Source organism: Zootoca vivipara, chromosome 2 (assembly GCF_963506605.1).
Source record: "Zootoca vivipara chromosome 2, rZooViv1.1, whole genome shotgun sequence".
NCBI classification, from domain to species: domain Eukaryota; kingdom Metazoa; phylum Chordata; class Lepidosauria; order Squamata; family Lacertidae; genus Zootoca; species Zootoca vivipara.
The window spans coordinates 81504408-81520821 of record NC_083277.1 but is presented as its reverse complement, the minus strand read 5'-3'; the positions used below and the strand labels follow the sequence as shown (position 1 = coordinate 81520821).

Sequence of the window (16414 nt, the reverse complement as noted above, 5' to 3'; positions counted from 1 at the left end):
AGAGAAAGGCTATATTTCATTATCTTTGTGTAGAAGGTACAACGACAGCACCAGATCATGTGTTGTAACCTCTAAATAGCTTGATAAGAGTCTAAACTTTCAGCCTAAAACTGTTAGGATGAAAGAGATGTTCTAATTTTTAATACTAATGAAAATGTGTAAGTAACCACACCAAAATTATGAATTATGAATTATGGCGCTGGATGAGACTCTTGAGAGTCCCATGGACTGCAAGAAGATCAAACCTATCCATTCTGAAGGAAATCAGCCCTGAGTGCTCACTGGAAGGACAGATCCTGAAGCTGAGGCTCCAATACTTTGGCCACCTCATAAGAAGAGAAGACTCCCTGGAAAAGACCCTGATGTTGGGAAATATGGAGGGCACAAGGAGAAGGGGATGACAGAGGACAAGATGGTTGGACAATGTTCTCGAAGCTATGAACATGAGTCTGACCAAACTGCAGGAGGCAGTGGAAGACAGGAGTGCCTGGCGTGCTCTGGTCCATGGGGTTATGAAGAGTTGGACACGACTAAATGACTAAATGACAACAACAACAAACCATCACCAAAAAAGTGACATTAATTGGATATATGCAGTTTTGAAGACTAACTTGACTGGATACAAATAAAGTATCAATTACGAAGAAGGATTGGCTGTATTAAAAGAAGGAGGCTCTACAATCTCAAAAGCGCTTGCTCTGGAATCTAGGATCACTTTGTGTTGTTAGATAGTTGTACTTGACCATCTGTTAACTGTCAAAAAATTAAGTGCACCCAGGTGATCCCAGCATTCACCTTGGGTTTGGCTTCCTTGAACTGAAGATTACTAGAGACTGGTGGCATTCTGTGATACAAGTTTTATCTACACGTATATAGAGGCTGAGAAGGAGATAGAATGCTCACTGCATTCCATCAGATTTCCAGGAAGTGTCCCATCACCATAGTGTTGGTTTCTCACAGACAACAAGTCAGGTCTCTGTCTCTCTTTCAGTTCCAGTTCCAAGACTGCCTGGATATTGTTCTCTCTTAAAATTGCTAAGACACATTGATGGCATTACCGCTATTCAGGAGGGAAGAAAAATGTGTGCCTCTTCTGCTCACCTTCCTGATCTCCAGCTATTTACCATAGTTTCAGTGGATTTGGAGTTGTTGGGTTTTTTTTTAGCATGAAGACATGTGAAGAAGAATCCCAGCAAGTCAAAAACTGAGCTACCATCATGCTCTTAGTAACAAATGAATCTTCATAGACACACACGCAAAAACATGGATCGCCATCTGTCAATAGTTCCATCAGCATATTTGCTTACGGACTTGAGGATAGAAACAGATTCAAAGCCTTAGAAAGATAATGAAAAATGAGATTGCTTTGACGTTTTGGAATATTGCTATAAACATACACACAGATCCAATTGTCTGGCTGACAGTGGGCCAGCCTTTTTAATTGGCTTTAGCAAGAACTTGCAATATTGTTGAAAGAGGAATCCTAAAGTTCCATCCCTTCAAGACTAGTAGATTTATATAGTTTGCTCTAGCCCTACGGCTCAGGGTGACTAACAGCAGTGTTACATTAAAGAAAGGAAGGGAAACTGTCGTGTTCCTGAAGGACTGACAGTCGAAGCTAACTGTCAGACAATAAACTCTGGACAACGACGACAACAATAAAGCGGTTGGAGGCTGAATTGTACAAAATAGTATAATATAGTGCTCTGAACTAAAACCCAGTCAGTTCAGAGAGAAATATAATTTGCAACACAGTTTAAACCAGGCACCCCCCCCAAACTTCGGCCCTCCAGATGCTTTGGACTACAATTCCCATATTCCTGAACCACTGTTCCTGCTAGCTAGGGATCATGGGAGTTCTAGGCCAAAACATCTGGAGGGCCGCAGTTTGGGGATGCCTGGTTTAAACATTTCAAACATTTAAACATTTCAAAACAACATATAAGTTGCAACGTAACAAACCATTCTTGGGTGCAACTAAACTCTCTGTATGCATCCATCTGTTTGTTTTATTAAAAAAAACATTTTCCCCACTTCTGTGTGACTATAAGAGCACTTTTTGTGCTACATGCATTTCAATATTTCAAATCTCTTTTTGTTTGTTTTCTAATCTAGCAACTATATTGATTTGTGGTTGTGGAAAGGGGTCTCCTTTGGCTGGATGCTTTGCCGAGGTGCTGTTGTGTAAACAGAATGACTGTGAGAGGCTGTGGAGTCTAGGCCTGTGGAGTGTCAGGCACTTGGCCAACTTCCTGGTTTTCCAGTCTTAGGCAGCTGGCACATGTGAAGATGGAGTCAGTCCCCTGGTTCAGTGCTTGGTGTCCCAAGTTGTACTGGCCCGCATATACAGGGATATGTATGGGAGGGGCATCCCAAGCTGAAAGCATCACCCTCTGTTGTTGTTGATGGTGGGTGGGTGGTGATCTTATATCTAAAGGGTTGTAAATAGAACTAGGCACTAGTTTTTAAACCCTCATATTGTGCCTTTCATAAGAAGCTCAAGATCGGGTAGATGGTTTCCCTCCTTCACAACAGCTTTGAGAGGTAGATGAGCTTGGGAGACAGTGACTGGCTCAACATCATCCAGTGAGCTTTATGGCTGAGTTAGGATTTGAACCTGGAGCTCCTCAGTTCCAGTCCCATAGTCTGATCACTACTCCACACTTGGTTGGATGCACAATCAGGTACATTAATGTCCTAATGCAGCGGTGGCCAACTCCCAAGAGACTGATCTACACACAGAGTTAAAAATTGGGAGTGATCTACCCCCTTTTAGGGGGTTCAGGTCAAAGCTGTTGAGGTTTTTTTAATGAAGGGAAGCCCTGTTTATTTGGGTTTAGGTCAAACTTGTTGAGCTTCTTTTAGGAGGGAGGAAGGCTCATTTTTGTTTAGGGCTTCAGGTCATAGTTGTTCAGCTTTTTTAGGGAGGAGGAAAATTTTGGGTGAGCTTTTTTTTGGGTGCCAGTGATCTAGCAGTGATCTACTACAGACATCCAGTGATCTACTGGTAGATCACGATCTACCTGTTGGACGTGCCTGTCCTAATGTATGAAAGACATTGGGATCTTATATGTTTATAGGGAATTAAGTGTTTGGTGTTTTTAAAAAGTACTTATATATTTAAAACAATTGTGTTTATTTGGCACCATTCCATGCATAATTTTATAAACTCTGTCATGTCACCTCTTACTTGCTTTTCCTCTAAACTAAAAAAATCCTGAACACTGCAACCTTTTCTCAACCCCCTTGATCATTTTAGTCGCCCTTTTCTGAACCTTTTCCAACTCGGCAATATCCCAAGGGAGTGTAATATCAGCATCCAAGTAGTAGTTAATTTACGAGCTTTGTTGCCACCGTTTAACCAACTGATTCTTTCCAGAATAACCTTTTTTTTCCCCCACACTCCGGTTTAATTGAAGTGCTTGGATTCCAAACGATTTGCTCCCTTCAGCTTGAAAATCGCCTCACTTCAGTTTCACTGGGTTATGGCAGTGATTCTTACCCTTTAACGTACCGAATAGCAAGTCACGGCAAAGCAGCACAACAGAGAACACGATGACATGATTTTAGGCCCAGGTGGAGGTCAGGCAGAAGAGATTAGATTTTTCTTCCTTCCTTTCAAAAATCGATGTATATGTGTTTGAGAGCATGCCTGCACTATTGAGGGAAATGTTAACAAATTTAGTCAAGGCGTTTAAGGCCTGGTCATAAAGGGCAGAAAAGAGCAAACTGGTCAAATGAAAAAAAAGGTGGGGGGGAGGGTTCTAATGATGCACAGGCTGCATAATAATATCTCTGTGAACCGTAAAAATAATAAAAGCTGAGGCCATTTCCAACATAATCTCTATCAGCAAGATGCCAGTGCTTTTCCAGATTTCCTAACAGGTCCCTGCTAATTCCATGCCAAAACTAGCAGTGGATTTCTTCCTTTTAATCTCCCCTAATGCCTTATTCGATTATTGTCACTGCTCTCCGACCCAGCACCGTCCCTTCATACTGTAATTCCACAACTGAAGCACTCAGATGAGCCTGAACGACGGTGGGGGAATATCAGGGACCGACCACACACACACTCACACAAACACACACAGAGAGGGCGAAGAGGAGCCCCTGGAAGGCGGGGCTGGCAGGGAGAGGGGGGGGGAAACCAGCCCAAGTCCATCTGCCCATCCACACTCCTCTAGAGCATTAGGTCTACGGGTATACTACTGGTAGTAAGGAAAACACCGAGTGGGAGGACAAAAACTGAAGAAGGAAGATGGGTCCTACTCAGATTTGCTCCAGTTGACCAGGTTGGCATCCAGGTCTTGGGCAGAGCGCAGGCATGGCTTGGTGGTTTCCTTGGATTTGCTTCACTGCGTGGTAAGTAAAGCAAACTTGGGCGCAGAAGAAGTAGGGGCCAGTCTCGCTCTCCTACATCCTTGGGACAGCAAATGGCCGGGAGGGCTGCTTTGCTGTTGATCCAAAGTGAAGCAACTTTTGGGGGGAGCGTGGGAGTGGGAGTTTGTTTGGGGCAAGAAGGGACCCTGTGGGTGACGGCGGGGCTCTCTGCTTGCCTCTGCAGCCTCCACAAGGTGCTGGCGGACGACCCCGCCGCCGACGAGGGCGACCTCTACTCGGAGAACATCTCCCGGATCCTGGACAAGCTCCTGGACGGCTACGACAACCGGCTGCGACCCGGGTTCGGCGGCAGGGGCAGCCCAGGTCCTTACTTGTTGTCTTGTGCACTTTCCCTCTTTCCCCACGGCGTTTGACCTCTCCCGTTGAGCTGCATTCTGCGAGCCACAGTTGCCTGCAAGGCGGGCTGCGACCCTAAACGTCCCTTCAAGGGAGCCCCATCGGACACCGCGGCGTTGGGGATGTGGGACTTGGATTTCCGAGTATGCGCCGCTGGGGTCGCGCTGCAAGCGGGGGAAAAACCCGGCTTGCTCCTTACCTTGGGGCCGTTGTGGGGTGGGGGCATCTTGGGGGGGGGGGAGATTTCATTGAGGCAAGACCACCCCCGTCCACCTCCTTCCCAGGATTGCATCGCCAAGACACCCCTTCTCGAAAGTCCTGTTTGGGCAACTGGGGAAGCCAAACAAAGCCTACTTTTTGCTAACTACGTGCAAACAAGTTGTTTCCTCCCTTGGGGGAGGGGGAGGGGGAAGCACCCTAAGAATAAATGCCACCCATCTCACTGAACTCTCTCCTTCCTCCCCTCGACGGTGCGCACGCAAACTTTCGCCCCCTGGAACCGCTTCTCAGGAGCCGTGACGGAAGTCAAGACAGACATATACGTGACCAGCTTTGGTCCTGTGTCAGATGTGGAAATGGTAAGGACCCCCCCCCCCAGCAACTCACCCCCCCCAATCCTAGCTGTGAGAGGAGCCTTGGTGTCAAAGGGGGTCTCTCCCCCTCCCCCTTCTTCCTCTCTGCCTCTCAAGCCCTTCGGCTGCAAGGGAGCTTGCTCTGCCCCTGTTTTCTAGGATTCATTACGGTGGCATCTGAGTGGACTGTCATTAGAGCAGATTACTCGCTTTAATCTTCTTGACAATCTCTGCCTTGCAGGGACCCGGCCGTGCATTTCCCGTTGGGGCTGCACAGAGAAACGGTTTTGCACGACTGCGATGGGCCGGGAGGGCAGTTTTAGCATGCATCTTTTTTCGAGGGGAGGAGAGCTCTCTCTGTGTGTGTGTGTGTTCAAGCACACTTGCAAATCAAATATTTAGTTCATAATGCAAATGTCTGGGTTCACTCCCCCCACTGCTCTCTGGCCTTCCTGGGTGGAAAGCAGGGTTTGTTGGTTAAGAGGGCATCAGAGCTATAAGAAGATTGCCGCCGCTTGCACCACAATGCGGAGAATTATACACAGCGGAGCAGGGGAAGTAAACTTCGCCAAATGCACGTCAGGCAGGGAGTGCTCCTTTTGCTCAGTGAAAGAGCAGATGGCAACAGGCACTCAGTTATGGAACCTGGGGTGGGCACATCAGTATGTTGTGTGTGTGCCCTTGCTGTAAACTTCCTTCCTAGTATTATTAGGATCCCTTATATTCTGGAGTAATGCACACATGACATTTTATTCTAGAATCAATGGAGACCTTGTTTTTTGCATGTACAGTGGTACCTCAGTTTAAGAACAGCCCTGTTTACGAATGATTCAGATTACAAACTACACAAAACCAGAAGTAGTGTCCCGGTTTGTGAACTTTACCTCGGTCTAAGAATGGAATCCGAATGGTGGAAGGGCACTGGCGGCGGGAGGCCTCATTAGGGAAAGTGCTCCTCGGTTTAAGAATGGTTTCGGTTTAAAAACGGACTTCTGGAACGGATTAAGTTCGTAAACTGAGATACCCCTGTAGTTCACACACAGTCTAGATCTGTTGCATATTTTTTGCCCCTGAGAAGCATTATTTGAGAAACTAGTTTTGTCCCAAAAATGGAAGCTCATTGCAGAGAAATTCTGCATTACCAACAGTGTATCCATTTGAAAACCGATATAGGTGGTTCCTGGCAAAGGAGCCACACATACACACTTTCCCAATGACATTGTGGGTGCTTGTATACCAAGATTGCAATCCCTACTTCCTTCTTCATTTACCTGGGGCATGTGCAGGGAGGAAAACACACAGACAACTTAATGATTTTCAAACATGTATTAAGTAACCTCACCCACCCTTGGATGGCAGGATCTAGAATCTAAATTGAAAGCAGCATGTTCAAGACAAGCAAGAACTATTCCGAATTGGGGGTGGGGAAACGTACATTTTTATGCTACAGACTCAGTAGGGTGTATGCATCTAGAATCTCCTTAGAATGTTTTGTTATGTCCGCACAATCAATTATCAACCATCTAAAGGCTGCAATTATGTTTGTGGTTCCCGCGGGCATCATTGAGATTTATTGTTAAGTATATAGGCGAATGGCTGGTTGGTAAAATAAGGTGCTTCCAACCTCAATCCTGGGTTTTGTCTGTCCATTTAACCTACCTCGGATTTTTTAAAAGTTCTTACAAAATGCATAGCAATGCGCTGAGAAGGGAAGTGAAATATGAGGTACAATCTCACAAATATGGACGGCATAAAAGATTGTTAAAAAACAAAAACAAAAACAATAAATAATGCCATGAAAGTTGGTGAGGCTTTTGATGAGCAGGGATATAAGTTATAGGGGAACCACAGAAGTGAAGCTTTCTATAACCACTGTTATAGAAACCACAGGGAACATGGAGTGGTGTATTCAGACCTAATGCTAAACTTTGGTTAAGCGTCATGCAAACAACCTTTGGGCTTGACTGCTCCTCTCACCTCTTCTGGTGTGGCTGTGAAGAGGATATCTTCCAGTTAATGGCATAATTTCCAAACTTCAAACTGTGGTTACTGTTAATTATAGTTTAAAGAAACAAACCAGGATCAGAAACCATGGTTTAAAGTTGGCTTTCAGTAAACCATAGTTAAGACTAAACACAGTTTGCCCAGGTTTGGATGTAACACTAAACTGTGGCTGTACCAGAGGAGAATGGTGTTGATGAGCCCAAGGATTGTTCACATAAGGTTAAATCATACTTGAGTGTTGTGTCTGAAATAAGCTAATGAGTACATCAGTACCTGCTGGGAACTTGCTGTGTAAGCGTTACTGAAATTGAATGGGAAGCAGCCAAAAACTAAGATTCTTATGTACGTGAACTGGGGTTTTGAAGGCAAAATCTTTATGTTTTTTTCCCTTCAGATAATTTTTATTCATTTTATACCACATACAAAAGTCAAAAATATAAAAAATAAAAGACAAAAGACAAAAAAGACAAAGACGAAGAAAAGAAAAAAGAATCCAATATCAAATCTTATTTCTTAACATTACGGACTTCCTCGCATCTCCCTCTTGATTTCATTTTTATAACTAAATCATGCAATTTTCAAATATCATCCATACTTTCTCAAAATCTCTTAATTCTAACATCATACCTTATATCTTAAACGTTAATTCTTAAACATTTATCATTACATAAACCCTTCTCACTTAAATTCAATCTATTACTAAATTATACCCCTTTTACTTCTAAACCCTGATTTTAATAACATTCTAACAACCTAATTCTCTTAACTTTTATTTTACTCCAAAGCCAATATTCCCTACCCAAAAATGTCCATACAATCAATTTCTATATCTTCTATTTACAACCCCACAAAAATCTTTATGATCCAACAGCCCTGGTGTTTCCAAGAGGACAAAAGTTAGGTTATAAATTGCACCGTTACCAGAATAATAAAACACAGTGTTCGGTCCTGATGGCTCCAATCTCCCCTCCAAGTTCGTCATTATATTGGATTTCTATAGGTGTCTGGAGTGTTTGGGTTGGGGGTTGGATAGGGAAGCTTGGTGGGCTGGGTTAAACCCCCTTGCTAGAGGTTTACCACTCCTCATCTACAGTGGCCATGGCACTCTTGATCCTACAACTGCCTGTAGGGGGGAAGGGACCTGGTTCAGGAAGTACTATCAGTGTGAAGAGAGGGGATAGAAGAAGGCAGGAACTGATGTTTGAATAGCACAGCAAGCAGAGGGGCACCATTTGGGCTCTGCTTCAGGTAGCAAATGCCTTGGGCCGGTCAGTGTTGACTGTCTTGTTTATACTTCAAGCCTCCCGAATCTCTTCCTCTTCTTATACATTATTTCAAAAACAAAACTATAAAAATTCACTAAATCTCTTCCCGCCCACTCCCTTGGCTCTCACTCCAGGAAAGCTTTTACCCAACCACAACCCAGTTAAATCCAAACCTCTGCTAAGAAATAAAAAGAAATGTCACCCTAAATCAATACCACATATCTGTTATAAGGCATTAGTTTCAGGAATTACATTCTGTTTTATGAATACATATCAAGATATCTGGTTTTTTTGTGATAGCAAATTATCCATTATTCACTGATTAATTTGGGGCAATTTATTATGAAATAGGATATGTTTTCCTTTCATAGGCTGGCTCCTTTATAAGGAATTACTTAAAGATAATAGGATTAAAGTGATTAAGTAGTGAATGGAGTGTGGTTAACATGTGCATGTAAGCCTTCCTACTAAGTAACCATATATTGTTACTTAGAGAGGCTGGGTCCTGATCTTCAGCTCACTTGTTTTCTCGATAGGAATATACCATGGATGTTTTCTTTCGGCAAATGTGGATTGATGAGAGGTTGAAATTTGGTGGGCCCACTGAAATTCTGAGATTGAACAATTTAATGGTCAGTAAAATATGGACACCAGACACCTTTTTCAGAAATGGGAAGAAGTCAATTGCTCATAATATGACAACTCCAAACAAACTTTTTAGGATAATGCAGAATGGCACCATCCTCTATACCATGAGGTAAGAAGGCACTCTAATGGCATGTAATTTTGTTCTGGCATGTATTCCCCCCTCCCACATCTGCTGGTGATTTAACTCAGCTCCATTCTGCTCTCCTTTGTAGACTTACCATTAATGCTGACTGTCCTATGCGTCTGGTAAACTTCCCTATGGATGGACATGCTTGTCCCCTGAAGTTTGGGAGCTGTAAGTCTGCAAATAGTTCCTATCTTTCAGTAGAAGCAAAGTCTTAGGCAACATAATATACTGCCTCTTGATATACTGTTTCTTAGCACAATCTCTTATGCAAGTATGTTTCTTAAAAATGGGCCCTTCATGAAAGAATTTGCTGTGGTAGGATCTTCTGGGCTAGGCAACTAGGTCGGCTGCTCAAAGCAATGCTTTCTTACAGAGTTCCTGGACTGCGCTTTCCATTGTGCTTTGCTACCTCAGCTGAACATGGCCTTGGTAGTAACTTGTAATGATTGCTGACGTGCTAATACAGTGGTACCTCAGTTTACAAACAGTCCTGTTTACGAACGCCTCCGTTTACGAACGCCGCAGACCCGGAAGTGTTTACATCCGGGTTCCGCGGCATCAGATGCGCAGATGCGATTTGCGCAGCCCGCGCATGCGCAGAAGCGATCTGCACAGCACGTGTGTGCGCTGAAGCGCTCTATCGGCGCTTTGCGCATGCGCAGAAGCGTGCCTTCGGGGAGCGAATGCCTCCGTTTACGAATGCCTCCATGGAATGGATCGCGTTCATAAACCGAGGTCCCACTGTAAAAATAAATAAATAAATAAATAAATAAATAAATAAATAACAGGTAATAGTTTTCAGTGTCTGTGGTTGTAAGTCTGGGGTCCATCAGAATTGACACTGATCCCCACTTTCCTTATTTATTTCTTTAAGAGGCATTTTATATTTAAGGGACAGAGGAGAATGAAATGCTGATTCCAATCTTAAGTTACAACCAGGAGTGCAATTTCAGTCATTGCTGTAAACCTTTTAGAGAAAATCACTTGGTAAAACTTGGCTATCCTCAAGAATGATACCTGCTTGGGTCAGTAGGCTTTACTCTAAGATAAGGACTCATAGGCGGGGAACCTATGTTGTTGTTCAACTCCAACTCCCATCAGCCCCAGCCAGCATAGTCAACGGTAAGGGAAAATGGAGGTGTAGTCCAGCAGCATCTGGGGAATCAAAGATTTCGCACCCTGTGCTAGGTGCCAAGGAAGAAAATGGGCACGCACTCAACCCTTTATTCTTTCCCAGCCAAACTATTTGCCTGGGAGTCTGCTGCACAAGGGCAAGTTAACAGTGGGAGAGAAACTTGGCCATTGTGCACAGAACTTACCTATCAGAGCTTGTGTGAAGCCTTGTAATTGGCAGCTGGGGATGAAAGATGCCATGTTTCAGATCTCAAGTTTTAAAAAGCTGTCTCATGGCATTTGATTTAGGATGTGAAAACAAGTTTCCCTCGCGTCTCGCTTCAGGGTGCTTTGCCTAAGTTGATGGAAAAACAAAGGATCTTTCCTGAATTTAATTCTTAGTTTCACATCTCCCTACCCAGTTCTTTGGCAAGGGAAGTGATATTTGTAGCCCAGTCTAGTAGGGATATGGAAGATCTCACCTGCTGGTGTGGAAGGAGGGAGAGTACCTAAAGACAAGGCTAAAACACATGATGAATGTGGCTTCAAGATGCTCTGTGAAGGATACCATGGCTTGCTTTTTTTCAGCCACAGTTTAAAAAGTACTAGCAACATTTTTGGGTTGGAGAGAAACTTCAGTGACTTCTGCATAATCCTGGATATCATCACTATTGCTTAGTTATCATGCATGATAGGAATAGTTAGGTGGGTGTGTCTTGTTGGAATTGCAGTACTGTATAATACCTCTTGATGTTTCATCTACTTTGAAAATTAGAATGCAGGGGTGGCATTAGCCTGTTGCAACAAAAACGACAGTGTCTTTTGGCACCGACAAATAGATTTATTATGGAGTAAGCTATTGTGGACTAGAACTCATCTTATCAAATGCATAAAATGTTGGTCACAATTGGCAGATAGCTGTCCATTCATCGACCACCCACCCTAGAGAGAAAAATGTATAGAACATAGGCTTGGATCAGTGCTTAGTTAGTTGCTAAGTTGGTCCCACTGAAATTAATGGGACTAACGTGTTGGATTGATTTCAGTGGGTTCTCTGTTCAACCAATTTCATTTGGAACTAATCCACTGGGGCCAGGTGACCATGAAATGCAAGAGGTACAAATGGTGACAGTTCTGTGTAAAGAATAAATTCATGGAAGATAAGCACAGTGACCATATACAACAAAAGTGAGGAGCAGGGAGAGAGAGATGGTTGATAGCTGTGTCCTTTTTGAGTCTCTTCTCCATCCACCAAGACCTAGGTTGTCCTTTCAGCCACTCTGGTATGGTTTCTTAACTCCAGGTTGGTCCTTAATAAAATATATGTCACTCACAATTTGGTCATTGATGAGGGAGCTAAGCTGGTATGCATTACCAAGACCTCTGTGGACTAGCTGGGTGGAATTGGCCTGGTGCAGTTTTATCTACCTGAGTACTTTGGTAAACAGCAGGGCAAGGAGGATGTCGCTGTGGTCCATAAGGATTCTGTCTCCCTCACCAGACTGTTCCACTCCTGCGTAGAATTCAAGGGATTGCATCTAGTGTTGGGACAGAGAGGCAAAATAGGGATGCTGCTGTTGCATCACCCACCCCAACTCAGGAATTCATGGCTACCACAGCAGCCATGGAGCATGTTGCAGTGCATGCCATTGATTTGGTATTTGTGCCAGAACTTAAAGAGGATAGTCTGGAGCAGGGGCTTGTAGTTTCTTTCTTTCTTTCTTTCTTTCTTTCTTTCTTTCTTTCTTTCTTTCTTTCTTTCTTTCTTTCTTTCTTTCTTTCTTTCTTTCTTTCCAGTTGTACCTTGGCTGTCAAATGCCTTGGTACTCGTCTGTTTTGGCTCCCAAATACCAAAAATCCGGAAGGAAGTTTTCTGGTTTTCGAACGTTTTTCAGAACTCGAACATCCGACGTGCATTTGCTTGAGTGCAGGAAGCTCCTGCAGCCAATCAGAAGCCGCGCCTTGGTTTTTGAACCGTTTTGGAAGTCGAAAGGACTCCCGGAATGGATAAAGTTCAAGAACCAAGGTTCCTCTGTATCTGTTTTCCACTTAACAACAGTCTAAGTGGTGTACAGGAAAGTTAATCCACTGTCATGGTCAGACCATTCCTTGGTGAGGTTTGGTCTGATGGCATCAGTTCCCCCTGCAGGGATTGGGGACACATGAAGATGGTCCACTCCCAGAGGCTAATGGAATCTGATGGATTCCTGAATCTGAGGGATTTTGTGACAGAGGGGCGGTGATCTTATTGAGCCCTATTGTTGTTGTGGAATGGTGGCAGGTAATCAATGTGATCTCTCCTACGAGCCCTCTCTAGTGGCACAGAGCCCCATCTTCTCCCTTATTTTCAAAGTGGCTTAGGCAATTTGAACAATGGCTGGAATGCAAGTAGAGCAAATCTCAGCAGGAAGATGACACAATGTTTGCTAGAGCATATGATTGTTCCTACGACATGGTGGTAAAGGTGGCAAAGAAGGATCTCTGTTGCATCCTCAGATAGCCATGTGGCAGAGTTGTTCTGTGTTGTATGGGGATTTTTCTTTCTTTCAACTTTGTATTTGCAGTTGTAACAAAAGAAGAAATAAATAATAATAATAATAATAATAATAATAATAATAATAATAATAGAAAAATAACAAAAACCATTGCCAGCTGCCATTTAAATTGAAATACTCCACCATAGGGGAATTTTTAAGATTGATCCCTGTTAATATTATTTTTGGAACCCTTAGAAAGCTGCTGTGACAAATTTTTGAGGTACCTTGAGAATAAAATTGATTGTCCATAGGCTGAAATACACACCAACATTGAGACAGGTTCCCGATAAAATGGAGACTTGGTTGGTGGCTGGTTCCCAGGTCCAGGAACTGGGCAAGTTACCTGTTTTGCACAGAGCTGCACTTCCTCTGAAGGAACAAATACATATTCCAGGGGATGTTCTGAGATCCATCACTGTCATTGGAGGCACAAGTGGTCTCCATGGAGAGAAACACATTTTGCTGGCATTGGCTGGTAAGGCAACTGTGGCTTTTCCTGGACAGGGGATAGTCTTGCCAAATTGATCCATGTACTGGTAACCTCAAGACTGGATTAATGTAATATGCCAGGCTGCCTTTGAAGTTACTTCGGAACAGCCATGGCAAGGATGGCCACCATGATCATATTGCACCAGTCTTGAAAGAGCTCCACAGATGTTTTTCTCATGCTACTGAGCAAAGTTCAAGCTGCTTGCACTGACTGAAGATGAATAGTCTTCACTCTATAGACCTGCCTGTGAATTAAGATCTATGGAGGAAGCTCACTAAACCATTTCTAGACTCCACTCCCTCCCTGGTTGGTGCTGATTCTGCGGATTTTTTGGCATCAGCTAAATGCCTACTTTTTTGCGTTGCTATTTTACATTGCTGGTTGCGTGCTAATTTGGATATCTCCCTGCCTGTTTTTGTTTAAACGTGTACGTGATTTTAATGTCAATGCGATGGTAATGGGATTGCTCTGCTAATGAAAAGCGGGTAAGAGAAATATTATAAATAAATAAAACCGTGATGGGGGAATAATATTGCTGTTGTGACTGGCTGCTGTGCTAATCTGGTGCACGTTTAAATTTTATGCTGTGCCAGGAAGGGGAACCCTTTTCAGCCTGAGGACTGCGTACTGCATTCTGGGCAAGCTGCCAGCAGCAGTGAGGCCAGCGGCAGAAGTGGGCAGAGCAATTAATGTAGATTTTACCTTTGTAGAATAGGCTAGTTTCTACACCCACTCACATACCTTCGGGCATCTCCCACCCAGGCAAACAAGAGGCAGTAACTGAGTTCATGAGCAGATTTCAGCCTGGCAAAAACAGTGTGGTGTAGTGGTTAAGAGTGGTGGACTCGTAATCTGGTGAACCGGGTTCGCTTCCCCGCTCCTCCACATACAGCTGCTGGGTGACCTTGGGCTAGTCACACTTCTCTGAAGTCTCTCAGCCTCACTCACCTCACAGAATGTTTGTTGTTGGGGAGGAAGGGGAAAGGAGAATGTTAGCCGCTTTGAGACTCCTTCGGGTAGTGATAAAGCAGGATATCAAATCCAACTCCTCCTCCTCCTCCTCCTCCTCCTCCTCCTCCTCCTCCTCCTCCTCCTCCTCCTCCTCCTCCTCCTCCTCCTCCTCCTCCTCCTCCTCTTCTTCTTCTTCTTCTTCTTCTTCTTCTTCTTCTTCTTCTTCTTCTTCTTCTTCTTCTTCTTCTTCTTCTTCTGGTGCAAAGCAGGGTAAGTGAGAGATGTGACCTGGGGGAGGGGTTGTGGCCTGGGCAGAGTTCCAGAAGCCAGACAGAGAGGCTTGGAGAACTGCATTGTGCCCTGGGCCTGCATTGTACCTCTTGCATTTCACAGCTATTAGGACCTCCTGTCCACAAGTGTGAAAGTGGCACGGAAACTAAAGAGTCGTGCCAGAGAAGCAGAAAACGTTGGTCGCCTTGTTGGTTTTTCCTTCAGCAAATGGAAGACGTGGTGTCCATTTCTCCCATACATCTCTAGACTGTGAGATAAGCCTGAAGCAAACCCCTGAGTCTCTTTAACCAGGAGAGTTTGCAACATCTCTCCTTGCATTTTCAATACTCAGACCGTCTAGCCCAGACAGGGAGCCTGCAGAAGCCCAAGTATTCTCTGGCCATTCTGAACTAGAGCATGTGATGGTTCTATAACAGCAGCGGTAACAGTGCATAGAACATAGATCACACCACATTGTGTGCTTCATCAGCAGCATCTACCAAAGAAGAGATTTGCTGCTTATTTTGGCACTAGGAGTTAAGTATAATTAACACATGACAACCCTCCTCCTCTTTCTCTCTTTCTCTCTCTCCCTGCCTGACTCAGATGCCTATCCTAAAAGTGAGATTATTTACACCTGGAAAAAAGGACCATTATATTCGGTGGAAATTCCACAAGAATCTTCCAGTCTTCTCCAGTATGATCTTATAGGGCAAACAGTCTCTAGTGAAACGATAAAATCCAATACAGGTAAGATCACATCTGCATGCAGAGCGCCAACATTAGAAAATGACCACTGAGATTTTCAACATGGCACTTTTTACACGCTCACAGTGTGACTTGTGTATGTGTCCAATGGCATACTTGCTCCAACTGCTAGTCCTTTGGAGAGTAAATGATAATGAATCTATTGGTGGGAGTTCTGATCGCTCCTCCCAGTTCCAGGCCAGATCTCTTTGCTGCCATCCAGAGGGCGGTTATAGGCTGAGGTGCAAAGGCAAGGAAGCTGGTGTGTTATGGGGCTCTGAATCTACACTTTGCCTCGAAGCTTCCTAGGCAAAACTAGCTAAAAATACCATTTTATTCGCAAGGTTTATATACAGCAGGAACACTTGGGAAATACAGGATGTTGTCCTGGGTGTAAAATTCAGCTTCCTGTGCTCTCTTTCATTACTCCCCCCCCCCCAATTTTTTTTTTGTTTAGGCCATATGGTTGTGAAGTTATGCCTGGAAGTTTGTGGGGCAATGTCTGTTGAAATCTAAGAAGCCCAGCATTTCAAAGGGATGTGGACAAGGCCTCCCTAATATAATTAAAACCTGAATTAATTGAAAAATGGGGGGTGGGGGGATGCCAAAGGGTAGAATATGTTGCAAACACAGCTTTTCCTGATAACAGAATTGTTATTTTTTTAATGATGAGTACACACAGTCCTCCCTATGTGTTTATTTAAGACATTCCAAGATTCTCTAATACATGGACAAAGATAATGCTGATATACTTGTTTCCTAACAGGTGAATACGTAATAATGACTGTTTATTTCCACTTACAAAGGAAGATGGGCTACTTCATGATTCAGATATATACTCCCTGCATCATGACAGTCATCCTCTCTCAGGTGTCTTTCTGGATTAATAAGGAGTCTGTTCCAGCTAGGACAGTTTTTGGTATGCTGGTGTTATCATATCTGCCCCAAACCAC

General features: G+C 43.8%; 1 protein-coding gene across 1 annotated transcript in view; it reads left to right on the top strand.

The window, feature by feature from the left end:
• The first annotated feature begins 4613 nt into the window (after positions 1-4613).
• GABRA6 (gamma-aminobutyric acid type A receptor subunit alpha6) overlaps positions 4614-16414 on the top strand; it is a 30755-nt gene continuing 18954 nt past the window's right edge. Inside the window, exons 1-6 of the mRNA XM_035107994.2 lie at positions 4614-4704; positions 5248-5315; positions 9115-9335; positions 9439-9521; positions 15321-15464; positions 16228-16380. Of these exons, the coding sequence (XP_034963885.2) occupies positions 5313-5315; positions 9115-9335; positions 9439-9521; positions 15321-15464; positions 16228-16380 (604 nt within the window). The 5' untranslated portion in view covers positions 4614-4704; positions 5248-5312. The remainder of the gene's footprint in view (positions 4705-5247; positions 5316-9114; positions 9336-9438; positions 9522-15320; positions 15465-16227; positions 16381-16414) is intronic.